The sequence below is a fragment of the Ranitomeya variabilis genome, chromosome 6, assembly GCF_051348905.1.
Source record: "Ranitomeya variabilis isolate aRanVar5 chromosome 6, aRanVar5.hap1, whole genome shotgun sequence".
Lineage (NCBI taxonomy): Eukaryota > Metazoa > Chordata > Amphibia > Anura > Dendrobatidae > Ranitomeya > Ranitomeya variabilis.
In genome coordinates, this window is record NC_135237.1 from 100,643,113 (window position 1) to 100,670,973 (window position 27,861).

At 40.7% G+C, this 27,861-nt stretch overlaps 1 protein-coding gene across 2 annotated transcripts in view; it reads right to left on the reverse strand.

Annotated features, from left to right (window-relative positions):
- Positions 1-27,861, reverse strand: part of RFTN1 (raftlin, lipid raft linker 1) — a 462,134-nt gene that overhangs the window by 15,551 nt on the left and 418,722 nt on the right. For both annotated transcript variants that reach the window (XM_077268863.1, XM_077268864.1), the window contains one exon: positions 8,401-8,504. In XM_077268863.1, coding sequence (XP_077124978.1) covers positions 8,401-8,504 — 104 coding nt within the window. The remainder of the gene's footprint in view (positions 1-8,400; positions 8,505-27,861) is intronic.

Below are 27,861 nucleotides of genomic sequence, written 5' to 3' on the forward strand. Positions count from 1 at the left end.
TACTAACCCTCATTTTGTTAGCCTTGTATAACAAGCCCGGAGGACACATTCACACAATCAGTATTTTACATCAGTATTTGTAAGCCAAAACCAGGAGTGGAACAATCAGAGGAAAAGTATAATAGAAACATATGCTCCACTTCTGCATTTATCACCCACTCCTGGTTTTGGCTTACAAATACTGATGTGAAATAGTGACCAAAATACAACTGTGTGAACATGGCCTTACACTGATGAAATTTCAGCTGTCTTCCACGATTATCTCAAGATAATGTCTTTAATTAAGATGTTTTCGTGTACAGTATACACGCTGCTACAAAAATAAGATAATGTTCCCTTTTCACATTTTAGAGTACAAGCACGATGAAAAATATCCTGACAATTATTCCTTCCACTTATAGACGATGGACTTCAATTTACCATGTGCTCAAGCTGCCTACGGATGTTCCTGCAAGCTGACAACTCACAAATGAGTTTAATATGACCTCTGTCTACCAACAGCAAATTATTCACATAAATCTGGAATTGTATTAAAATGCGTCATCTTTATTCAGTAAGGATTATTTTTCTTACAGATTTAGTCATGAAAAATATGTATTAAATGAATTTAGTTTCTACAAGAAAAATATCCTGGCAGTGAAAACCTAAAACTGTCTTACGTGTTCATACTTGTTCTTGTCATCAATGACACTTTATAGCAGAGAGATAACAATGTAAACCTGTTCAATGATCGGACTGAATGTATCCATTACATTGGGATGACATGGGCATTAAAAAGGTTGTCAGTTCTAAAATGACAAGTCTGCAATCACTCTATGTGACTGCAGACTTGTGAATTCTCACATAGCACGCACTGTGCGCTTTGAGGATTCCTTGGTGTCAGCGCCAGGATCGGCAGGCTTACAAAAAGAGAACAGAGGGCACCACTATATATAAATTTGGGATCACCTGTAGCATGCAATAGGAACATATGAAGAGCAAAAGAGAAAGAACATGCTACACAAAAAGGATCACCATAATGAGATATTCAAAAGGACTTTATTAATGTAGACTACCAACAAAAGTTAAAAAAACTTAAACGTCACACATGTGACTAAACACATGCCAACCAAATGAGGGTGACGGGCCCTGTCACATAGTACACATGTAATATACTTGCCTAATAGGAGTTAACTTAATGAACTATAATTGCTGTCAGCTTTATCATGGCTTGTTATCAAGAATAGAGGGGTCCCCACAACGTTTTTTAATTATTTAAACAAAAAATGTAACCCTAGAACGCATACCTGGGGCCTCGCAGGCCTGCCAGGTTACTTGTTTTCTATTTTCTGTAAAAGTACTTTAGTTAGTACACCTGTACGACGGGTGTCTATACATGATGAAGAGCTAGCACCCGTTTGTGTTTATTCACTGCATCTTCCCCTGATGAGTCTGAAAAACGAAACGCGTTGGGAAGTCTGAATGCTGGGGTAATATGATTTCATGGTGATCAACGTGGGGTAATGTATGGAATTTGCATGTTTTGCCTCCCCCATGTAATTGGCACCAATTTGTCTTATGGGCTATTCTCCCTCGATATGATGGATGAGAGATTATGAGGTGAGATTGTGCCTTTCTACATTAGTGGTCTATTAAGGGCTACCTGGATCTTGTATGGCCTAATTGTATGGCCATATATCTCTTCTGCTGAATTTTGAGGAGTTTGCCTCCTTTTTATTATGTGTATTATTGTACATGTTTGTGATTGCGTATTGGGTTTAATTTGGTATAGTTCTCACTGATCGTGTTATTGTGTTACTCATAGTGTCTTTTTTTTTGGTGAAGTTCATCCGGATTTTTTAATAGTTTATAATTAAAAGTTAAATTTTACTTATTAGTCCCACCCTGCTTTATATATACTATTCCTTGGACTGGTGGTCATAGCTTTATTTTATTTATTAATTTTTTTTTCTCCAATCATGAAGCACAATGCACAGCGAACAATCTACGAGAGTGTATTCGGTTTCTGCAATCAAGCAACAATGGTGTCTTATAAAGCCAAGAAAGAAAAACCGTGATATTACTGAGTACAATGCATCATGATGGAAGTATTGACACCAATGACAGGAAAAAAAAACCTGAAATCATACTGCATTATAATAAGACAAAAGGAGGTGTTCACAAGATGGACGAAATGATTGGAGAGTATTCGTGCAAAAGGCAGACTAAACGTTGGCCTGTTGCCCTTTTTTCCAATATCCTTGATGTGTCAGCCCTCAATAGCTACATTGTTTATTGTCAAACTAATCCAGAATTCCATGCCAACAGGAAAGACAAGAGACGTCTATTTTTGACAGAACTTTGTTATGAACTTTTGATGCCTACTATGATGGAGAGAAGCAGCATGATATGCTTATCAAGGCAAATTACAGAGGCAATGATCCGATGTGGAATACGCTTTCTGGAACATCCAGAGCAAAAAGAAAAAAAAAGAAAGCACTGCTATATTTGTCTAGCAAAGAAGGAAAGAAAATCGGAGCATTTCTGTTCTACTTGCGGGCAAAATGTATGCAAGGAACATTCAGCCAAAAAAATAATATGTGAGAATTGTCGGGGGAATATGTAAAGTTACAAATAAATATTCCTGCACCAAGTTTGCTACAACCAAAAAAATTTTTCATAAAAAAATTGCATATCGAATGCCTATATTTGGCGTGCCCGTTTACTTACTTTTTTGTTGTTTTATGCACATAATTATGTTTTGAAATATACACATCTTAGGCTGTGTTCCCAGTAGCGCTGGGGTTCGCCAGAAGGGGATCCATAATGGATCTGACCTCCTGGTAACTCCAGGATTCCGCCAGCCTTAGCTGGGGTCACCAGGAGGTCAGATCCATTACGGATCCCCTCCTGGCGGACCCCAGCGCTAGTTGGAATGCATCCTTACCTTGCAATTGTAAAATAAACTTTGAAAAGTATTTTTATTTGAGTTATTCCGTGTTATTTGCACACAGGCCTAAAAGGCCCCAGGTGCGTGAATATGGGGTAGTCCCAAAAAAAGGTTGTTATACCGAAATGCCTATAGTAACATAAAAATATATGAACAACTGGAAATTACTAACAACTATATACCTGAGGAATACCTAGAGTTTCAAAATTCTAACTAAAGTAATTTTACAGAAAATAGAAAACAAGTAACCTGGCAGGCCTGCGAGGCCCCAGGTATGCGTCCGCCAGCCTTAGCTGGGGTCACCAGGAGGTCAGATCCATTACGGAATCCCATCCTGGCGGACCCCTGCGCTAGTGGGAATGCATCCTTACTTTGCAATAAACTTTGAAAAGTATTTTTATTTGAGTTATTCCATGATAATTGTAAACAGGCCTAAAAGGCCCCAGGTGCGTGAATGTGTAGATTTCTATGGGTATGCGTTCTAGGGTTAAAAAACGGCGTGAGGTCCCCCCATTTTTGACAACCAGCCAAGCTAAGGCAGACTGCTGGGGGGGGCTGGTATTTTCAGGCTGGTAAGGGGCTATGGATAAGCTGGTAAGGGGCTACAAATAGCAGCAAACAGCCACCCCAGAAAAGATGCATCTAATAGATACGCCAATTCTGGCACTTTGCACGGCTCTTCCCACTTGCCCTGTGGTGGTGTGGTGGCAAGTGGGGTTCATATTTGTGGGGTTGATGTCCGCTTTGCATTTTTAGGTGACATCAAGCCCAGCAGTTAGTAATGGAGAGGCTCTCCATTGCTAACCTTATAGTCATATTGTCAATAAAAGAAATCCAGAATAAAGTCCTTTGTATTTTCTGGTGACATCAAGCCCAGCAGTTACTAACCCCATAGTCATATTGTCAATAAAAAACACCCAGTCCTTTATTTGAAATAAAAATACACACCATTTTACAAATGTATTTAAAAATAACAAACACAATTATACTCACCTTACACCCATTCCATTGAAGCCCTGGTTCCCTGTAAAAAAAACCAACAATATACCTTACCTGTCCTACATACTCTCACATGCCGTTATCCATGTCTGCGATAATTGGTTTTCAACCTGAACAGTGCCAAGATAGGACCATTCAGGCTGAAAAGCATGGGAGAATGAGCTGCTGCAAGCACAGTGTTAGTCATTAACGGTGACATCATCAAGGTTACCGCAGGCCACTGAGGCTGCGTTCCCAGCTCACATCAGCTGAACTGCGGTGATGTCAGTGAGATCACCCTTAGCACATTTAGAAAAAGTCTTGCGATACAGCACGGTGCTGAGTGAGTTCCCTGCAGTCCACAGTAAGAAATTTCTCATGGTGATGTCATGATTTGGATGGCGGGTGACCCGAGACCAGGCGCTCCTTCCCTGTCCATAACGCTAGGGGGTACCCTAGCTCTCCCTGCTCCCCGGGTTACTTCTGAAGGTGAAGATGCCGGGGCCACATACCTTGCCTCAGTCCATTCCCTTCACCCACTCAGGGAAGATGGGAGCTATTGTGCATCACAGTACACCAACCAGATGAACAAGGCAACAAGAACAGGGGCAACATAAAAATAAAAGGCATACAAATATTCACTCACCTATAACAGAGGAATGCACCGGGGGGGGTGGAGGATGGAGAAAAGCCAGGGTAGGAAAAAGAAAGAGAATACTGATGAGCAAATATACTCGGTGCTCGAGATTTCCCGAGCACGCTCGGGTGTCCTCCGAGTATTTGTAAGTGCTCGGAGATTTACAGTATATACTCGAGTATAAGCTGACCCGAGTATAAGCCGAGACCCCTAATTTTGCCACAAAAAAAACTGGGAAAACTTAATTACTCGAGTATAAGCCTAGGGTGGAAAATGCAGCAGCTACCGGTAAATGTCAAAAATAAAAATAGATACCAATAAAAGTAAAATTAATTGAGACATCAGTAGGTTAAGTGTTTTTGAATATCCATATTTAATCAGGAGCCCCATATAATGCTCCATACAGTTCATGATGGGGCCCATAAGATGCTCCATATTAAAATATGCCCCATATAATGCTGCACAAATGTTGATTATGACCCCATAAGATGCTCCATACAGACATTTGCCCCATATAATGCTGCACAAATGCTGATTATGACCCCATAAGATGCTCCATACAGACATTTGCCCCATACAATGCTCCACAAATGCTGATTATGACCCCATAAGATGCTCCACACAGACATTTGCCCCATATAATGCTGCACAAATGCTGATTATGGCCCTATAAGGTGCTCCATAGACATATTTGCCCCATATAATGCTGCACAAATGCTGATTATTACCCCATAAGATGCTCCATATAGACCTTTGCCCCCTACAATGCTGCACAAATGCTGATTATGGCCCCATAAGATGCTCCATACAGACATTTTCCCCATACAATGCTGCACAAATGTTGATTATGGCCCCATAAGATGCTCCATAGACACATTTGCCCAATATAATGCTGCACAAATGCTGATTATGGCCCCATAAGATGCTCCATACAGACATTTGCCCCATATAATGCTGCACAAATGCTGATTATGGCCCCATAAGATGCTCCATACAGACAATTGCCCCATATACTGCTGCACAAATGCTGATTATGGCCCCATAAGATGCTCCATAGACACATTTGCCCCATATGCTGTTGCTGCGATTAAAAAAAAAAAAAAAAGTCACATACTCACCTCTCATCGCTCAGGCCCCCGGCACTTGCTATAGTCACCTTTCCCCGTTCCACCGCCGGGCGCCGCTGCGTCTTCTGCACTAAAGTTCAGGCAGAGGGAGGCGCGCACACTAATCGCATCATTGTGCACTCTAACCTGAGCGTCACTGCAGAGGACACGGAAGACGGAGCCCGGCGGTGGAACGCAGACAGACAGGTGAATATCGCGCAATGCCCCCGTTATACTCACCTGCTCCTGGCGCGGTCCCTGCACATCACTGGTTCTCCGGGCGCCAGCAGCTTCTTCCTGTGTTGAGCAGTCACATGGTACCGCTCATTACAGTAATGAATATGTGGCTCCACCCCTATGGGAGTGGAGTCGGGTCCATATTCATTACTGTAATGAGCGGTACCATGTGACTGCTCAACACACGAAGAAGCTGCCGGCACCAGGAGAACCAGGGACGAGCAGGGACCGCACCAGGAGCAGGAGAGTATGATTAGACAGCTGCTGCTCCCCCTCCCCTGCCAACCCCTGGGAATGACTCGAGTACAAGCCGAGAGGGGCAATTTCAGCCTAAAAAAATGGGCTGAAATTCTTGGCTTATACTCAAGTACATACGGTAGTTTTCAGTGCCGCAGCTGAATGATTTACATCTGTTAGCCAGCATAAGTACATGTGGGGGTTGCCTGGTTGCTAGGGAATCCCCACATGTATTCAAGCTGGCTAACAGATGTAAATCATTCAGCTGCGGCGCTGAAAACTAAATTTCCAAGCACTTATAAATACTCGGAGGACACCCGAGCGTGCTCCGGAAATCTCAAGTACCGAGTATATTCGCTCATCGCTAAAAGGGAATTATCACATTCACTAACCCAAGCAACAGTCACTGATAAACCCAAAAAAACGCTTTCTTATCTAACCAACAAACAACTATCCACCTTGGTAACCTCACAATATTATATTATTGGTAAAATTTTAAAAAGTCTCTTCTCAAGACTAAATTGTTTTAATCCTTTAAGAATCAGGGAATTTTTCAGTTTTGCCCTTTGGGGTTTTTTCCCCTCACCTTCTTCTAAGAGCTTAACTTTTTTCTTGTTTCAATTGATGTAGTTTTGAATGACACCATTCATTTTGACATACAATGTACTAAAAAGGGGGAAAAAAATTCTAATTGGAAGTATGGCAGCAGGGAGAAGATGAAGTCTTATTTTTGCAGCAGCTGCACGCTTCCAGTCATTGGGGTGGTGCAGGCGACTATAAACAGCCACCGCTCACCATATTGTCAGTATGCTGTAATCACTGTTCCTGCTCTTTGAATAAAATCCCAGTTTGTACACACATGATGCAGAGCAGGATATTAGTAAAGAAGCGTCGGGCATTGGGGACATCATTATATGGCACTTACTAATATTTAGAGAGGAGCTGTCACCAGGGAAAAAGTGGCCAGCTTTTGTTCAGATTTTATTCCCACTGTGCCCAGGAGTATTCCATTTTTCTTAAATCCGTCATATAATTTTGTGACTTTTTTTTAGTGCTACTTTTTATGGTCTTTACCAAGTGGGCATTGCTCAGAAGATAATAATGCAGAGCAGCCTAAATTCATCCCCTCCTCCCCCTCAGATAATCATGTGTGCAATGCTTCCTTGGTAAAAACCAGAGAAAATAACATTGAATAGAAAATTCTATATGTCTGTCACCAAATGATATTTAAAATAAAAAATGTAATATTCAGCACAGCAGCGGGAATAAAATATGAGCAAAGAATGGACACTTGTAGCTTGGTGACAGGTCCTCTTTACGTATCACAGGTTGTACATATTTCTATTGTCAAAAAATGAAGTCGCAAACATATCTGTTAAACAAAGATAAAGTGGACAACCCCTTTAATCCTTTACATTTTTTCCTTATAACCAAAATACTCCATGCCCTTGACAAATGGTCATTCTAGGGCTTTCTATGAACCGATGCTTAGAACTGAACTGCATATTTCAAATGAGGTCACATTAATTCTTAATAAAACGGTAGTGTTATGTCTTGGACTTTAACTCATTGCAAGTGTAATGCTAGTCACCACTTATGGAAAGGTGGTGAGGCAGGGTAGTCAAACGTTCCGGGGTCAGATACCAAGAGAGCACGTAGTAAACAAAAGGGAAAGACAAAGGTAAAGTTAGGTCACAGTCCGAGGTCAGAATACAAGGATAATAGCGGATCAGAGCAAAGGGGTTGAGCAAACAAATTGTCAGGACGACGTCCAAAGTCAGGCAGCAATAGATCAATAAACAGATCACAGAATTACCAGGCAAACAGCACCACTGAGCGAATACTACGATTGGTATAGAACTGGGTCTGAGAGCTCATCTAAGCAGCAAGATAATCATTTAGGAAAAGGGAGCACCTGCAAGAAGCTCAGCGCCTCTCAGTCTCGGATTAGACGGTTGAGCTGTCAATCAATATACAGACAGCTCAGCACACAGCTGCACTGGATTGGACAACTGAGCTGTCTATCAACACACTGACAGCTCAGAATGCCAATGCACCCGATTGGATGACTGAGCTGTCACTCACTCTGGCCATGACACACTGAGTGGAGGAATTGTGACAGCAAACTGTTATTTCATCAACGGTCTACGAGAACACCAAAAAAAAGAGAGGATACACACTGCTTAATGGAGCTTTTCTTCTTGTTGCCTAACGTAAGACTTTAAAAAGATGTGTGTATGAAATACATATTTCAAGGTGCACATGTTGATACATACCTACTGGTTTTAACAATAGGTGTTGAAAGGACACAAGTCAGTTGCCATCCATACACTGCCAAGGAGCTTAGGAGAGGCATATAGTCTGTATGCACGTCAAATCCCTAGAAAAGAAATAAAACAGAAATAAAACAAATCTATAAAAAGAATAAGATGTTCCAACTGCAATACAAACATGTTCATACACAATTACATAACTATGCAAAATCTCTTTTATTAACATTCCACATCACACAATCCATCACTATTTTTCACAAATGTTTTTTCTTTCCATTTTTCATCTAATTTCTGATGCTTAAAAAGGTCTAAAATGACAAGTTTGCAGTCACACTATTCTCTGTGGTCCGCACTGGGAACTGGCGTTCACGTGGCCACAAGTATGCAATATGCATACCCCCGGCCAGAATCTGACTAGAGTGTATTTGACATGCTCAAAACAAGTGCATTGCGCAAGGCCGGAAACAGTCTAGTCAGGTTCTGGCGGGAAGTATGCATATTGCATACTTGCGATCACGTGACCGCGGTTACCAGTGCTGACAATGGAGAATCCTCACAGCGCGCAATGTGAGGATTCACAAGTCTGCAGTCATATAGTGCGACTGCAAACTTGTCATTTTATTTTAGACAATCTCTTTAAGTATTTCATTCTTAGACTGTCAGATTATCAGACCATTCGCCAATGTTTTTCAATTTTTTTATTACACAGGTCAACAAAAAAAAATTTTTTTCTGGTGTCCAAAATATTTTAATGAATTTGGGGTATTTTTGGGGTGCTGATTCTGAATATGCTATTAGTTTTGCCAGGTTGGCTCAAGTTTTTGACATTTTTGGTATCTTATTTATAGCACTTGTTGGTAAATGCGACGCATCATCTCATTAATTTCTTTGGATTAGTACTTGAACTGAGCAGTTCTCAATATAGTTTTGTGTTAATTAGTGTTCTAAAAGTTTGTTCATAGCTTGATTTTTGCACTAACTTTATGTTGTTGTCTGTTTTCCAGTGAAAAGCATGAACTCATCAAGAAGAAGTTGTCTTAACGATCCAGACTCATTCTGTTACATTTGTGGTGAATACACACTGCCAAAACATAGAAGAAACATAACAGACTTCGTAAAAAAAGTGTATTTTGCCTATTTTGGGGTTATGCTTGGGGACCAAGACAAGTTTTGGGCACCACACATAGTGTGCAAAGCATGTATCGAATTATTACGAAAATGGAGCAAAGGACAAAGAAAAAGCTTCAAATTTGGTGTTCCAATGGTGTGGAGAGAGCCAAAAAATCATCATGATGACTGTTATTTCTGTGCAGTGCAAGTGCAAGGATTCAATAAGCATAAGAAACGAAAATGGGAGTAACATGGAATCTGCAAGAAGGCCTGTCCCTCATTGTGAAGATGTGCCTGTACCTGTGTTTACCATAAATAACAGTCATCATGATGATTTTTTGGCTCTCTCCACACCATTGGAACACCAAATTTGAAGCTTTTTCTTTGTCCTTTGCTCCATTTTCGTAATAATTCGATACATGCTTTGCACACTATGTGTGGTGCCCAAAACTTGTCTTGGTCCCCAAGCATAACCCCAAAATAGGCAAAATACACTTTTTTTATGAAGTCTGTTATGTTTCTTCTATGTTTTGGCAGTGTGTATTCACCACAAATGTAACAGAATGAGTCTGGATCGTTAAGACAACTTCTTCTTGATGAGTTCATGCTTTTCACTGGAAAACAGACAACAACATAAAGTTAGTGCAAAAATCAAGCTATGAACAAACTTTTAGAACACTAATTAACACAAAACTATATTGAGAACTGCTCAGTTCTAGTACTAATCCAAAGAAATTAATGAGATGATGCGTCGCATTTACCAACAAGTGCTATAAATAAGATACCAAAAATCTCAAAAACTTGAGCCAATCTGGCAAAACTGATGACATATTCAGAATCAGCACCCCAAAAATACCCTAAATTCGATGAAATATCTTTGGCACCAAAAATGCTGTTGACCAGTGTTATTATTATTATTATTATTATCATTAGTATTTTTGGTGTTTAAGTATTTCTAGGTACCGTATTTAGATTTGTTTTTATGCTATTTGGGCTTGAAAACATAATGTGAACATTTTATTGATACTTTTAACAATAAGTATACTGTTTATGGGGACCATATTGGTCTTAAATTATGAGATTTTATGAATATTTCTGGAAATATACCAGGATGGTAAAAACTAATTGAGTTCCTTGTTGCATTTCTGCAACCAAACACAAATCAACATGTCTAATGCACTTAGTGGTTTCTTTATTATAAAATGATAATTTATCTTTTACAAATAGTCTCATCTCTTTATGCTACCACTGCATCATTAGATCACTGATCAATAAGGATTTCTAGCCATTTTATTACTTCTATTCTGTATTTTTCACCAGTTTTTTCCATTTCTCATTTACAGTTGAACCAGAGTAGTGGGTAGAGACTAGTGCTATGATGCATCTTATATATAATATACTTGGGAGGATTTAGCTATTTTGTCTTTATGTACTACATGTTTAGGAGCAGCAGAAGCAGTAGGAAGTATTTTACTTGACAATACTAAGCAATGTAACTGTGAATCCATATTTGTGGTGAGCTAAACAGCTATTATAAAGTAGCAGCACAGGTGTATGTCTCCCCCTTCCTGGCCTCTCATTTTTCTCCTCCCTACGCTAATGTAGATGGTATGAGCTGCTGAGCTCAGTGACTGGCTGCAGAGCTGTCAACATCACATTAGCACTGCTGTCAAAAATAGACGCTGGGGCAGTGCTAGACCTAGGCAGGGTGAATAAAGCTCTGCACCTGGGGACACAAGTTTTCTGAAGAGGGAAAACCCCTATTTTCCATATTCACACATATTATGGCCACTTTCAGACAAAATTAATTGACCTATCAATTTATGGACTGCAGGATTAAAAAACAAAGATCCTTGAGGATGCAAAATTGAGACTCATGCCTACTACCACCTTTTCGTATTGCAATTTCATATATGACAGAATCGACTAGCTCTATACTTTGCAGCCGCTAATTAAGTAATCATGTTAGTGATTAAAGTCTCCAGATCTATACTTGCCAACAGTCTGGAAGCACAGGGGTGTGGTTTGCTCAATAAAAGCCAAAAGAGGAATCACTAGTAGTTAGAGTTGAACACATGTGGTACAGGGGCTTGCAAATATGATTTAAAGGGAAACTGTCATGTGAAAAAAAAGCTATTAACCTGCCTATAGTAGGATTAATCTGCAGGTTAATATTGTCCTGAACCTATCCGGCACTTAGACCCCCACTGCCAGGAGGAAATGAACTTTAGTTCACCCAGTAGCATTCTGGTTTCAGTCACAGGGTTGGCGCCGCCGCAGGTTCAGTCACCGCTCGGTGTATTGAGAGCGGCGAAGGTGAAACTGACAGCGGGCCCTAATGTTGAGTGATCGGTCAGCCAGTGTCGGGGGCGTGGTTACCACCACTATTCTCTACACAGAGCAGTGACTGAGTCCATGCCAGCGCCACCCCAGTGTCTTAAACTGGAATGCTACCAGGAGGGATAAAGTTGATTTCCTCCCAGCAGCGGGGCTCCAAGTGCTGGTGCCAGGCAGCTTCAGAATGCTATCAACCAGCAGATTAACCCCGTAGCTGTGGTTAATAGCGTTTATTTACATGACAGATTCCCTTTAAGGATACTAATCAATCTAGGCAAAAAGTATATACTTTGTTATGACTAATAAAGAGTGTGAGGGGGTAATAGGACTTTTTTTTTTTTTGGGGGGGGCACCATTTAACACCCACACTGGCCCCTCTCTAGGCAAATATTTTTGTATCAGTTATGTCCATATGGTTTCTTTACAGTGGCTATAATTGTGGTAGAAGAAGGAAATTATATAAATAAAGTAAAAAAAGAATAAATCACCAACATCCAATTATTCAAACCATTGCCATGACAGTGGTTCCCACCGATCCTGCAATGATGATGTCACATCCATCTATCACTAAGCTTTAGCAGTCATGCTGACATGTGACTATTAAGGAGAATAATTGGTTGCACCAGTCATGAGACTGATCGACATGATATCATCACAACATGGCTGGTAGGGAGTAGGACCACTGTATGACCATTTTGGGGAATTCACAGGCAGAAGAGGGCTGCTATGCAGTTGAACAACTCATCATATTGCACCCCTATACATGTGTTTGACAAAATCTTCATGGTGCTTTGGAGGTGGAATTGGCCCTCTTACCTCTACACTGGTTGCCCCAATGTCGACCTGAGATGAATACTCATAATATGGTGTAAAAAAGAGACTAGCGCCAGCTGGCTCCTATATGTGGTAGAGATGTATGAACACTAATAAATGGGGAACCAATCAGATCCCAGCTTTCAATATTTTAAAGTCTTCTTGGAGAATAAATGCTACAATCTGGTTGATTGCAATAAGCAACTGATCCACTTTTTCCTCAGTGGAGAAGGAAGAAGTATATTTTTAGATTAACACGGCTCAAAGAACAACACTGACAATTATACTAAGGCACATCAGCGGGAATAATAACAATGAACGCATGGAAAGAACAGAAGTCTTTTAGAAATTTGCATTACGAGGCTGTGTTTAAAAAAACAACTGTTATTTCAGGAAAAGGAGCAAAGAAGCTGATGCTTTAGTGTGTTTCACACAAAAATAAATCTCTGAATCATAGCGTAGAATCTGCAGAACACGGCTTTATCAGAGATGCAGGTGAATTTCACCCACATGGTGTCACACCCACACATTATATATAGAAAACTTGCCGTAATGGTGACCACAGTTATCCAAACAATCACAACATTTAGGTTGTATGTGGTATATAATTTAACTGTATGATTCCATCTATTGTGGGAGCCCCCCGCCGATGACTCTGATTGCTCTTTCAAATCTTATTTATAGTGTTGGACAAGTCAGCGGTGGCAAAACGCAAGTAAAGAAAAGGTTTAAATGACTCGTATGGTAGCATGTTATTATCTTTTGACACTACGAGGGAGGTAAAAGCTTGTTGCAAAATTATAAAGTCTGTGGTCGTTGGGTGACCCATGTCACGATTCTGAACTTGTTAGTGTAACAAATTATCAACGTGCCTCTAGCCGTGGGCAACTTCATGACCTCCTGCGAGGCTTACACCTTCCTCCACATATACTGTATGTGTGTTGCTCGCTGACAGATTAAGAACCGCTGGGACAAGGGAAATAGCTTTCTGTATTTCCTCTCACACAATGTTGGAATAAGGACAAGTGGGAATGTTTTCATGTCTTACATCTTTTATGTTTTTCCTCCAAATAATAATGTAGATAAGCGACACACGAGCACAGGTTCTAAAGATGATCTCTCTATTCCGCAATGCTGTAACAGGGTGAGCCTATTTACACTGCAGTGTTGTATATTATACATGCTAAATGCATTTATTATAGTTAACATTATTTTACAAAAAGGTTTGTTTGTTTGTTTATGTGCAACTGGTCATTTCACTCATTTACATTTATGAAATTCCCTAAAGGGGTCATCCAGGACTACATTTTTTTTTTTTTACTGTTGAGAACAAAGTTGGCCACTACCTGCCTGTCCTGCCTAGTGCAATTCTCTGCTATCACAGTGCAATCACTGACTCCCGCTAGTGATTCTGTAGCTTCCGCTGACGTCTCCTCAACAGAGCAGTGGCTGCTCATCCGCTCTGTTCTGTCGAAGGGGCATGACTGCTGATGTCATGCTGATTGACAGCGTCCTCCCTGATGCATAACTGCGGGAAGCCAGATGTCAAACAGCATGATGTCAGCAGTCACGTACTGTCAATGGAGCAGCTCGGAAGAATAGCTGCTCTGTTGATGTGGAGCAGCTGAATCGCTGACAGGAGCGGTCAGTGACCACTCTGAGCTGGTGCCGGGTAGAACATGAAGGTAGTTGCTAACTAGTTAGTAACTACCTGCTGTTAGTTTTTTTGGCTCAAAGTAAAAAAATATATAGTCCTGAATAACAAAGGAACATCCATGATTACTAAGATATCTGCTATTAACCAGCAACCAGTTAATGTTTAAGGCATCATCAGTGATGCTTGTTTTAGGGGCAGCCCCCATAAGTGATATCACTGGTCTCTGCACGCCAGGTATTCAGACAATGCGCTCTGTTGCTGGCTCATTACTGTTGATCTGAGGTGACAACAGAGAGCACACTGTCATTGTGCACAGAGCACAGTGCACATCGCCCTAGGACTAGCCAAGCCCCTGAAATGGGTGTCACTGATGACACTTCATGTCAGGGAGGGGCAGAGGCGGCAGAAGCTTTGTTTGAGTATCCCAAAATGCATTGTGATTCCTCAATAAATCAAGGAGGACGCTAGAAAAAAAATAGAAAATATTTTAGATAGTTAGGGAAGGATAGGGAATTTTTAATTCCAGTATATAAGGAAATAGTTTAGATTATGTAACTAAATAGAAGCCAGAGCGGATATGTCACTCTCCACAAGAAACCTTACCCTTAGACCTTAGCCAGATCAGTTCTCATGCTTTGCACTGACGAGGGCCAAGAGCCCGAAACACCGTGTCTGCGAATTGAGATACTGATTTGGCTTTTATCCTAAGTCATATTGGAAGACTCATTAAAGGGTTGATTGTGACTAGTAGGATCGCTACTTCCAACAGGTGGCGCTATAGAGTTCAAGTCCTCTTTTTCTCTGAAGAGGCTATTTGCATATTAAATAGGATAGGGATTTAGGAGGAAAACTACTTTGGACTTCAGACCACCCATTTAAGGGTGAAGAGCATATGAAGTGGTGCTGTGTAATATTTTCCATAAGTCTCCAGCATCCTTCTTGGAAGCTCTACATGTAGAATTGCCACTTGGTGTAAAGCTGGCCTTACACATGAGATCTGTCATCAGCAGACAGCCATCTCTAGCAACTCTCCCATTCACATGAATGCTTGACTTGTCCCAGTAGTCATTTTTTGAACAGAGAGAGAGGAGAAAGCTGCTGTCTGATTCCCATGGCATTGGCTTATCACCATTGAAAAAATAGCGATCGGACATTGATATTATAACTGTCTGACCCTTCTCTCCCCATAACATCATCTGTCAGGAGTAAGTTGTAGGGTCTCATGATAGGACTGTCCTGCTGAAATCCGCATTTTTGGCCAACTTTCATCTCATGTATATGTAATAAATATAGAGCTTGGTGTACTGAGAGGCACAGCAACATTCCTTTACGGTCTCCGTCCACTGTTGGACCCTGTATTTAGCGCATATTAGTGGATTAAGTATCTTGATTTTTTGTGTTCTTTTATAGATAACTAAATTACCCAATAAGCAGATAAAATGAATATAAAATAAAATGAAGACAGTTACTTGGAAACATGATGTCTATATTAATTTAATGAATATGTAGATAACCAATGAAAGACAGTTTGGAAGTATCTCAATTCAGCTGAATACAGTGCACAAAACAGATATTAAAAGAAAAAAAAGATATTACTTGCAACTGAAAACTGCCCGCATGACAGAAAAAATACAATGCGACGTGATAATAGAAGTCACGGGGCCAAGCTGGAAATAGTGGGGGCTGACATTTTTATGGTTAACATGTGATAAAGGTGAAGAGCTCTTCCTTAGTAGCAACTGCCACAGTTATTTGCACTGACCTGTTATTTGTGCAGAGTCTGACAGGAAATGGTTATATATAGGAGAGCTATTATATCCTGTCTGTTATATGCTGAAGCGAAGCGATCTCTAAACCTGTCAGCGCTCCACTGTCTGTAAACAGCTGTCTGGAGATGAAGCTCTGTAACCTCGCCTAACATAGGTTCCTCCACGTTCAGAACTGCTCTACGGAAAATGTTCCTCAGATAAACTGAAGGGTTTATTTTCTTACCCTTACTTTTTCTAAAATACAATAAAAAATATACATTCAGGATTATCCATCTTAATGTTGGCAATAAGATATCTGGCTTTCTCACTCATGTTGGTTGTGGCTTGTAAGGCCTACAAAGTTTTTCTACACACTGAACACAGACTCGACAGTATCGGCAACACTATGATAAATGACTATCATACTTTACAAATAAACATTTGTCACTGTCTATAGGTCTTTATAAAGCATGTATCATCATATAGGGTGCCATGGCCAATAATATTTAACTGGTAAGCCCAGGTATACACTCTGAAGAAAGCTGGGGCACTGGCAGAGATGGACTATATAGATTACATGTTATATGGTGATTACGGACAGCACAAGACCACCACAGGGCCTTGCCATCAACATTTTGCCTAGTGCCAGTGGTCTTCAGGGGTAACTTCTCCTTAAGATATATAAATAATATTACATAAATTATGAGGGGGGGGGATATGGTCTTCAAATGTGGTATTTCGGTAAATTCTCTACATTAATTGAGTCAAAATATTCCTTTTAAAATTCTACAAAACATAAGGTGTGTTCACTTCAGGATTTGACATGTTTGTTGTAGTAAATACTTCGATTCCACAGAAAATAATTCTTCACAGTCTATTTTCAGAACTCTGAAATGAGATGTTCCTCCTATTTTCACTAGAAATGTATAAATAAACATTATATCCGAATAAAAAGCTTACAAAGCATCTTCTTAGATCTGGATATCAGCAAAGCTTTCTATTCTGTAGCTTTGGATCATATGCATTTAACACTACAAAAATAGGGTTTTGTATCTCCCTTTTTTACAATGGCATTCGGACTTAGACACATCCCCTCTGCCACATGGGGCTCTCGTCCCAATCCCTGCAAATAAACAGAGGCACAATGCAAGTATGTCACCTCTCACCCATTCTATTTGTTCTTGTCATTGAGCTGCTCACCATGCTCCTTAGAGCAGAACCAAATATAAAGAGAATTGAGGTAGCCAAAGTACATCATAAACTAAATCTCTTCTCAAACTACATATATAACTCTTACCTTCTTCATCAGCCGATGTCACATTTTTTCCCCCATCTTGAGCCTTACAATAAGCCCAGCTAAAAATGTAGCTCTCATCACCTCCCTTCACCAAAATGAATTATCCCTCTTGAAATATAATTATCCTTTTAAATGGGCCACCTCCCATCTGATTTAGGAATAAATGTACACTGTCATACACCAACTTGTTCCCTGCTGATTACCACCCAACTATCAGCTCCCTTGATGTACACCTGGAGGTTCTTGATATTCTGATTTGGCTGTATTAATACAATGAAAATGTCATGGCATTATGGCTCAGTTTGGGGATCCAGTGACCTGTTGCTTTGTGGTCAGGACCGGCCCGAGAGATTACGGCGCCCTAGGCGAAACTATTTTGTTGCGCCCCTACTACTTTTAACATACCTCCCAACTTTTGAAGATGGGAAAGAGGGACAAAGTTGTGACAAGTGGCAAGTTTTAGGCCACGCCTCTGACCACACCCATTCATAACTAGCCACACCCATATCCACGTCCCAACCACACCCATTTAGCACTGCTGATCACACTGTTTCATAAAGAATAATTATAAACAAAAAAATATGGCCACACAGTGCTCCATACTGTATAATGGCCACACATGATGCTCCATACTGTATAATGACCACACATGATGCTCCATGCTGTATATTGGCCACACATGATACTTCGTACCGTATAATGGCCACACATAGCTACTCCTACACATGCGGCTGCGCTCCGTACACACGCGCTCCGCTCCATACACCTCGTACACACGCGGCGCCGCTCTGTACACCTCGTACACATTTAGCTCCGCTCCATACACCTCATACACACACGACTCCGCTCCATACACCTCATACACACGGCTCCGCTCCGTACACCTCATACACACACGGCTCCGCTCCATACACCTCATACACATTCAGCTCCGCTCCATACACCTTTGGCCTTTTGAAAAGATTTTTTATAATTTTTTCTATTTTTTCTCTGGCGCCCCCTTAGGGTCGGCGCCCTAGGCGGCCGCCTAGTTCGCCTATACGTTCGGGCCGGCCCTGTTTGTGGTTGATTCTTCTGTCTGCTGGGCTATTGTCCTTTTCTTCCCAGTCCAAGTGCTGATTGTTCCTATTGCTTTCATTCTCCCATATTGACTTACTCCTCTCCAGGCAAATTTGTGCTCAGGAGTTCCAGCTCTTCAGTTGCAGGATTTTCCCTGCTAGGTAATGTATTCCTGCTGAGTGTCTGTTTATCTACCTTTCCAGCACCTTTTCCACAGTTAGAGTTCTGGGAGGTTATTCTTGTTTCATTTATTTTTGGTTTTGCTTAATTTCCACTCTCTTCCCTTTATGAATGTGCTTTAAGTTTTCTCACACTGGGTCTTAGTGTCTACCTGCACAATTTCCTTATGCATGAACTCGAGCGTGGGAATTTTTCTGATTATTTTCTCACGCTCGAGTTCATCTGAAGATATACCAGCAGGGGGCGCAGCACCGCAAGTCTAGGTAGCTACATTCCCCTGCTTCCCATTCATTCCCCAGATTTTACAGTCAGGAGCACAGCTGCATTAGCAGGCTCCTGGCTGTAAAATTATTTAACCCCTTCAGATGGATTTACAGCGTGGGACAAGACTGAACGGCGGAAGGTATGGGATGTTGTTGATTTTTTATTTTAACTTTGTTTCAGGTGACAAGGGTCTTCAATTGGATTGAGAGTATAATAAACTATTACAACACCATGTGTCTTTATATTTTCAATAAAATACTTTTTTCCTAATGTGTGTGTGCTTTATTTACCATTTACTACTATTGGATTAATAATGGATAGGTGTCTTAGTGACACCTCTCCATTATTAACCTGGCTTAATGTCACCTTACAATAGCAAGGTGACATTAACCCTTTATTACCTCATATCCCACCGCTACACGGGAGTGGAAAGAGAGTGGCTAAGTGCCGGAATAGGCACATCTTCCAGATGTGCCTTTTCTGGGGTGGCTGGGGGCAGATGTTTTTAGCCAGGGGGTCCTATAACCATGGTACCTCCCTAGGCTATTAATATCTGCTCTCAGTCACTGGCTTTCCCACTCTGGCGGAGAAATTTGCGCGGGAGCCCACGCCAATTTTTTCCATGATTTAACCCTTTATTTTAACAGCTAGAGCCCCACAATTTTGCACACAGACACTTGGAACATTACTAATGAGGAATATGTAAAAAAATAAGGGATATGAAATGGTTTACTGTATGTAAACCATGTCTCATATCCTGTCGGGTTTGGGAAGGAGATAGCAAAAGCCGGCAATTGAATTACCGGCTTTTAAGCTATCTAGCGCTGTATTAACCCCTTTCTATCATTGGACGTACTATTCCGTCCATGTGGGGTGGGCCCTACTTCCCAAGGACAGAATAGTATGTCCAGCGCAATCAGCCGCGCTCATGGGGGGAGCGCGGCCGATCGCGGCCAGGTGTCAGCTATCGCAGCTGACATTCGGCACTGTGTGCCAGGAGCGGTCACGGACCGCCCCCGGCACATTAACCCCTGGCACACTGCGATCAAACATGATCGCAGTGTTCTGGCGGTATAGGAAAGCATTGCGCAGGGAGGGGGATCCCTGCGGGCTTCCCTGAGACGAATCGGTACAAGGCGATGTACTCACCTTGTACCGAGCGTCTCCTCCTTGCAGGCCCCAGATCCAAAATGGCTGTGGGGCTGCATCCGGGTCCTGCAGGGAGGTGGCTTCACAGCGCCTGCTCAGAGCAGGCGGCGGGAAGCCTGGAGCTGTGCACATCAGATCGCCGATCTGACACAGTGCACAGCAAAGTGTCAGATCGGCGATCTGTCACTTTACTGTGATGCCCCCCTGGGGCAAAGTAAAAAATGTAGAAAAAAAATTACATGTGTAAAAAAAAAATAAAAAAATTCCTAAATAAATAATAAAAAAATATTGTTCAAATAAATACATTCCTTTAGCTAAATAATTAAAAAAAAACAATAAAAGTATACATATTTAGTATCGCCACGTCCGTAATGACCCGACCTATAAAACTGTCCCACTAGTTTACCCTTTCAGTGAACACCGTAAAAAAGAAAAAAAAAAACCGAGGCAAAAAACAACGCTTTATTATCATACCACCGAACAAAAAGTAGAATAACATGCGATCAAAAAGACGAAAATAAATAACCATGGTACTGCTGAAAACGTAATCTTGTCCCGCAAAAAAACGAGTCACCATACAGCATCATCAGCGAAAAAATAAAAAAGTTATAGTCCTCAGAATAAAGCGATGCAAAAATAATTATTTTTTCTATAAAATAGTTTTTATCGTATAAAAGCGCCAAAACATAAAAAAAGATATAAATGAGGTATCGCTGTAATTGTACTGACCCAAAGAATAAAACTGCTTTATCCATTTTACCAAACGCGGAACGGTATAAACGCCCCCCTAAAAGAAATTCATGAATAGCTGGTTTTTGGTCATTCTGCCTCACAAAAATCGGAATAAAAAGTGATCAAAAAATGTCATGTGCCCAAAAATGTTACCAATAAAACCGTCAACTCGTCTCGCAAAAAACAAGACCTCACATGACTCTGTGGACCAAAATCTGGAAAAATTATAGCACTCAAAACGTGGTAACGCAAAAAACATTTTTTGCAATAAAAAGCGTCTTTTAGTGTGTGACGGCTGCCAATCAAAAATCCGCTAGAAAACGCGCTAGAAAAGTATATCAAACCCCCCTTCATCACCCCCTTAGTTACGAAAAATTAAAAAATTAAAAAAATGTATTTATTTCCAATTTCCCATTAGGGTTAGGGCTAGGGTTAGGGCTAGGTTTAGGGCTAGGGTAAGGACTAGGGTTAGGACTAGGGTTAGGGCTAGGGTTAGGGCTACAGTTAGGGTTAGGGTTGGGGCTAAAGTTAGGGTTAGGGTTGGATTACATTTACGGTTGGGAATAGGGTTGGGATTAGGGTTAGGGTGTGGTTAGGGTTACAGTTGAGATTAGGGTTAGAGGTGTGTTTGGATTAGGGTTTCAGTTATATTGGGGGGTTTCCACTGTTTAGGCACATCAGGGGCTCTCCAAACGCGACATTGCGTCCGATCTCAATTCCAGCCAATTCTGTGTGGAAAAAGTAAAACAGTGCTCCTTCCCTTCCGAGCTCTCCCGTGCGCACAAACAGGGGTTTACCCCAACATATGGGGTATCAGCATACTCAGGACACATTGGACAATAACTTTTGGGGTCCAATTTCTCCTGTTACCCTTGGGAAAATACAAAACTGGGGGCTAAAAAATAATTTTTGTGTAAAAAAAATATTTTTTATTTTCATGGCTCTGCGTTATAAACTGTAGTGAAACACTTGGGGGTTCAAAGTTCTCACAACACATCTAGATAAGTTCCTTGGGGGGTCTAGTTTCCAATATGGGGTCACTTGTGGGGGGTTTCTATGGTTTAGGTACATTAGGGGCTCTGCAAATGCAACGTGACGCATGCAGACCATTCCATCTAAGTCTGCATTCCAAATGGCGTTCCTTCCCTTCCGAGCTCTCTCATGCGCCCAAACGGTGGTTCCCCCCACATATAGGGTATCAGCGTACTCAGGACAAATTGGACAACAACTTTTGGGGTCCAATTTCTCCTGTTACCCTTGGGAAAATACAAAACTGGGGGCTGAAAAATAATTTTTGTGGGAAAAAAAGAATTTTTATTTTCACGGCTCTGCGTTATAAACTGTAGTGAAACACTTGGGGGTTCAAAGCTCTCACAATACATCCAGATGAGTTCCTTAGGGGGTCTACTTTCCAAAATGGTGCCTCTTGTGGGGGGTTTCAATGTTTAGGCACATCAGTAGCTCTCCAAACGCAACATGGCGTCCCATCTCAATTCCAGTCAATTTTGCATTGAAAAGTGAAATGGCACTCCTTCCCTTCCGAGCTCTGCCATGCGCCCAAACAGTGGTTTACCCCCACATATGAGGTATCAGAATACTCAGGACAAATTGGACAACAACTTGTGGGGTCCAATTTCTTCTCTTACCCTTGGGAAAATGAAAAATTGGGGGCGAAAAAATCATTTTTGTGAAAAAATATGATTTTTTTAATTTTACGGCTCTGCATTATAAACTTCTGTGAAGCACTTGGTGGGTCAAAGTGCTCACCACACATCTAGATAAGTTCCTTAGGGGGTCTACTTTCCAAAATGGTGTCACTTATGGGGGGTTTCAATGTTTAGGCACATCAGGGGCTCTCCAAACACAACATGGCGTCCCATCTCAATTCCAGTCAATTTTGCATTGAAAAGTCAAATGGCGCTCCTTCCCTTCGGAGCTCTGCCATGCGCCCAAACAGTGGTTTACTCCCACATATGGGGTATCAGGGTACTCAGGACAAATTGTACAACAATTTTTGGGGTCCATTTTCTCCTGTTACCCTTGGTAAAATAAAACAAATTGGAGCTGAAGTAAATTTTGTGTGTAAAAAAGTAAAATTTTTATTTTAACATTCCAAAAATCCTGTGAAACACCTGAAGGGTTAATAAACTTCTTGAATGTGGTTTTGAGCACCTTGAGGGGTGCAGTTTTTAGAATGGTATCACACTTGGGTATTTTTTATCATATAGACCCCTCAAAATGACTTCAAATGAGATGTGGTCCCTAAAAAAAAATGGTGTTGTAAAAATGAGAAATTGCTGGTCAACTTTTAACCCTTATAACTCCCTAACAAAAAAAAAATTTTGGTTCCAAAATTGTGCTGATGTAAAGTAGACATGTGGGAAATGTTACTTATTAAGTATTTTGTGTGACATATCTCTGTGATTTAATTGTATAAAAATTCAAATTTGGAAAATTGCAAAATTTTCAAAATTTTCGCCATATTTCCATTTTTTTCACAAATAAATGCAGGTAATATCAAATAAATTTTACCACTATCATGAAGTACAATATGTCACGAGAAAACGGTGTCAGAATCACCGGGATCCATTGAAGCGTTCCATATATATATATGTGTGTGTCTCACTGACATATATATATATGTATATATATATATATATATATATATATATATATATATATATATATATATATATATATATATATATATATATATATAGTCTGTATATATGTTTTCAGGAATATATGAGCCCATGGATCCATAGTATGTCCGTTTTGCAAGCCGGCGAGAAAATCTCGCTGTACGGATGCCATACGGATTGCATACGGAGGTTTACATGCGCAAAATACGCTGCCAAACCCTGCCTACGGATGACATACGGATCACCATTTTGGGAACATTTCTGCGTATTACGCATGTAAAATACGGACCGTATTTCCCTACGCTGAGTGTGACGCTGGCCTCACTGTGGAGAAACACACCTTTCACAGGTTGAATGGCAACACCCAGTTGTCAATTTATTTGTATATTCCTAGGGGGAATAATAGAGGAACAGTATAATGCAGAATTTTGTAAAACATGACCCAAAATTGTTATTTCATGGGGAATACAAGCATTTACTACAACAGACATGTCATGGGAGCTTGCGGTACGTTTTAAGATGGTACCTTATAGTTTGCAGAATGCTTATTTACCAGTAATATACACTGATGCACAAACACATCTGTTACCAAGAATAAGGAAATGGCGTGTCAAAACAGATTTTCAGAATGTGATTTGAAATAGGCAGCTGAAATGACAAAAAGCAATAGACGCGTCGCCCGAGCTCTTCCTTACAGCAGTCAATTATAGAATGCAGAGACTGTGGTGTGTGATCAGACGTGCACAGCACTACCTTACAGGAAATGTAGCAGGTGCCTTGTTCGCCTCATCGCAACCTCACTTGCTTTCTTTCTCATCAAACCACAATTACCACCTCTACAGACTGAGATGCAGGATGAGGGGTTTTTTATGTTCATTTTCTTTAAAATATTCAGATAATTAATACGTTGCACAGAGGAAGAGTTAACACTTGTTAACTCGTAATGCAGGTATAGGTTTACTAAGAATTCTCTAAGTACACCGGCTATCTTGAGGTTACATTTGATGCAGATCTTTCCATCACTCTCTATATCCAATCACTCACTCATGTCATCGACATGTCATGCCATAAAAACATCTCCAGAATCTGCCCTTTTATTACCTTTGAAACTGCAAAAATTCTTAGGCCCCGATTTATCTAGACTGGCGAGAATAATAACAGCCTTGAGGAAGGGGTGTGTTGGAGTTAGAAGCTCCAGATTTATTAAGAGGCACACACCTCTTAATGAATCATGATCATCTATAAACTGGGGTGCACGTCCATAATGACTCACTACAAATCTGACTCCAGTATGCGACGGGAGTAAGATTTCTGGCAGGAATGCCACAGCTCGCCAATAATTAGATGAGCTATAGTGTCATGCCCTCATTCTGCCCACTTTGTGAAACAGGGCAAAACTGCAGTAAAGATGGCAAAGTTGCAAAATTTTTGTGCAGCTGTACAGTGCGCAACAATTGTGCAACTTATGCCAGAATTCGCTGATTTGGAGTCTTAGGGTCTACTGTATTCATTTTCAACTTGACGACTGTAACTATCTACTAATCAGTCTTCCTCTTACTAAACCCTCCCCTCTTCAATCCATTCTGTATGTAGCAGCTAGGATCATATTTCTGTCCAGCCAATAAACAGATGTCTCCACTTTGTGACAGTCATTGCACTGGTTGCCCATCCATTACAGAATACAACAAAAACTACTCCCTCACAAAGCTCTCCACAGTTCTGCATGTCCCTACATCTCCTCCCTTATCTCTGTCTAGTACTCTACATGTGCTCTCAAATCTACTAATAATCTAACACTAACATCTTACAAAATCTAAACCTCCCACTCCCGTCTACAAGATTTTACTTGTGCTGCACCAGTTCTCTGGAATGCAATACTTGTTGATGATGTGGTTAATTCACAGTATCCACAGTTTTAACCCCTTAGTGACAGAGCCAATTTGGTACTTAATGACCAGGCCAATTTTTACAATTCTGACCACTGTCACTTTATGAGGTTATAACTCTGGAACGCTTCAACGGATCCTGCTGATTCTGAGATTGTTTTTTCGTGACATATTGTACTTCATGTTAGTGGTAACATTTCTTCGATATTACTTGTGATTATTTATGAAAAAAATTGAAATATGGCAAAAAAAATTAAAATTTAGCAATTTTCAAACTTTGGATTTTTATGCCCTTAAATCAGAGAGATATGTCACAAAAAATAGTTAATAAATAACATTTCCCACATGTCTACTTTACATCAGTACAATTTTGGAACCAAAATGTTTTTTTGTTAGGGAGTTATAAGGGTTAAAAGTTAACCAGCAATTTCTCATTTTTACAACACCATTTTTTTTTTAGGGACCACATCACATTTGAAGTCATTTTGAGGGGTCAATATGATAGAAAATAACCAAGTGTGACACCATTCTAAAAACTGCACCCCTCAAGGTGCTCAAAACCACATTCAAGAAGTTTATTAACCCTTTACGTGCTTCATAGGAACTGAAACAATGTGGAAGGTAAAAATGAACATTTAACTTTTTTTTGCAACATTTTGCTTCAGAACCATTTTTTTTTATTTTCACAAATGTAAAAACAGAAATTTAACCATCAATGTTGTTGTGCAATTTCTCCTGAATACGCCGATACCCCATATGTGGGGGTAAACCACTGTTTGGGCGCACCGCAGAGCTTGGAAGAGAAGGAGCGCCGTTTGACTTTTTCAATGCAGAATTGGCTGGAATTGAGATCGGATGCCATGTCACGTTTAGAGAGCCCCTGATGTGCCTAAACAGTGGAAACCCCTCACAAGTGACCCCATTTTGGAAACTAGACCCCTTAAGGAACTTAACTAGATGTGTGGTGAGCACTTTGAGCCCCCAAGTGCTTCACAGAAGTTTATAAAGTAGAGCCGTGAAAATAAAAAATCGCATTTGTTTACACAAAAATGATCTTTTCGCCCACAAATTCTTATTTTCACAAGGGTAACAGGAGAAATTAGACCACAAAAGTTGTTGTGCAATTTCTCCTGAGTATGTTGATACCCCATATGTGGGGGTAAACCACTGTTTGGGCGCACCGCAGAGCTTGGAAGAGAAGGAGTGCCGTTTTACTTTTTCAATGTAGAATTGGCTTGAATTGAGATTGGACGCCATGTCGCATTTGGAGAGCCCCTGATGTGCCTAAACAGTAGAAGCCCCCCACAAGTGACCCCATTTTGGAAACTAGACCCCTTAAGGAACTTAACTAGATGTGTGGTGAGCACTTTAAACCCCCAGGTGCTTCTCAGAAGTTTATAACGTAGAGCCGTGAAAATAAAAAATCGCATTTTTTCTACAAAAATGATCTTTTTGCCCCAAAATTTTTATTTTCACAAGGGTAACAGGAGAAATTAGACCTCAAAAGTTGTTGTGCAATTTCTTCTTAGTACATTGATACCCCATATGTGGGGGTAAACCACTGTTTGGGCGCACTGCAGAGCTTGGAAGAGAAGGAGTGCCGTTTTACTTTTTCGATATAGAATTGGCTGGAATTGAGATCGGACGCCATGTCGCGTTTGGAGAGCCCCTGATGTGCCTAAACAGTGGAATCCCCCCACAAGTGACACCATTTTGGAAACTAGACCCCTTAAGGAACTTATCTAGATGTGTGGTGAGCACTTTAAACCCCCAGGTGCTTCACGGAAGGTTATAGCGTAGAGCCGTGAAAATAAAAAGTCGCATTTTTTTTCAAAAATGATCTTTTTGCCCCCAAATTTTTATTTTGACAAGGGTAACAGGAGAAATTAGACCACAAAAGTTGTTGTGCAATTTCTCCTGAGTGTGGCGATACCCCATATGTGGGGGTAAACCACTGTTTGGGCGCACCGCAGAGCTTGGAAGAGAAGGAGTGCCGTTTTACTTTTTCAATGTAGAATTGGCTGGAATTGAGATCGGACACCATGTCGCGTTTGGACAGCCCCTGATGTGCCTAAACAGTAGAAACCCCCCACAAGTGACCCCATTTTGGAAACTAGACCACTTATGGAACTTATCTAGATGTGCAGTGAGCACTTTATAAATTTCTGTGAAGAACTTGGGGGTTTAAAGTAGAGCCGTGAAAATAAAAAATCCTTTTTTTTTCCCTCAAAAATGATTTTTTAGCCTGCAATTTTTTATTTTCTCAAGGGTAACAGGAGAAATTGGACCCCAAAATTTATTGTGCAATTTATGTTGAGTAGGCTGATACCCCATATGTTGGGGTAAACCACTGATTGGGCGCATGGCAGAGCTCGGAAGGGAAGGAGCGCCGTTTTGGAATGCAGACTTTGATAGAATGGTCTGCGGGCATTATGTTGCGTTTGCAGAGCCCTTGATGTACCTAAACAGTAGAAACCCCCCACAAGTGACCCCATTTTGAAAACTAGACCCCCCAAGGAACTTATCTAGATGTGTGGTGAGAACTTTGAATGCCCAACTGCTTCACAGAAGTTTATAATGCAGAGTCGTG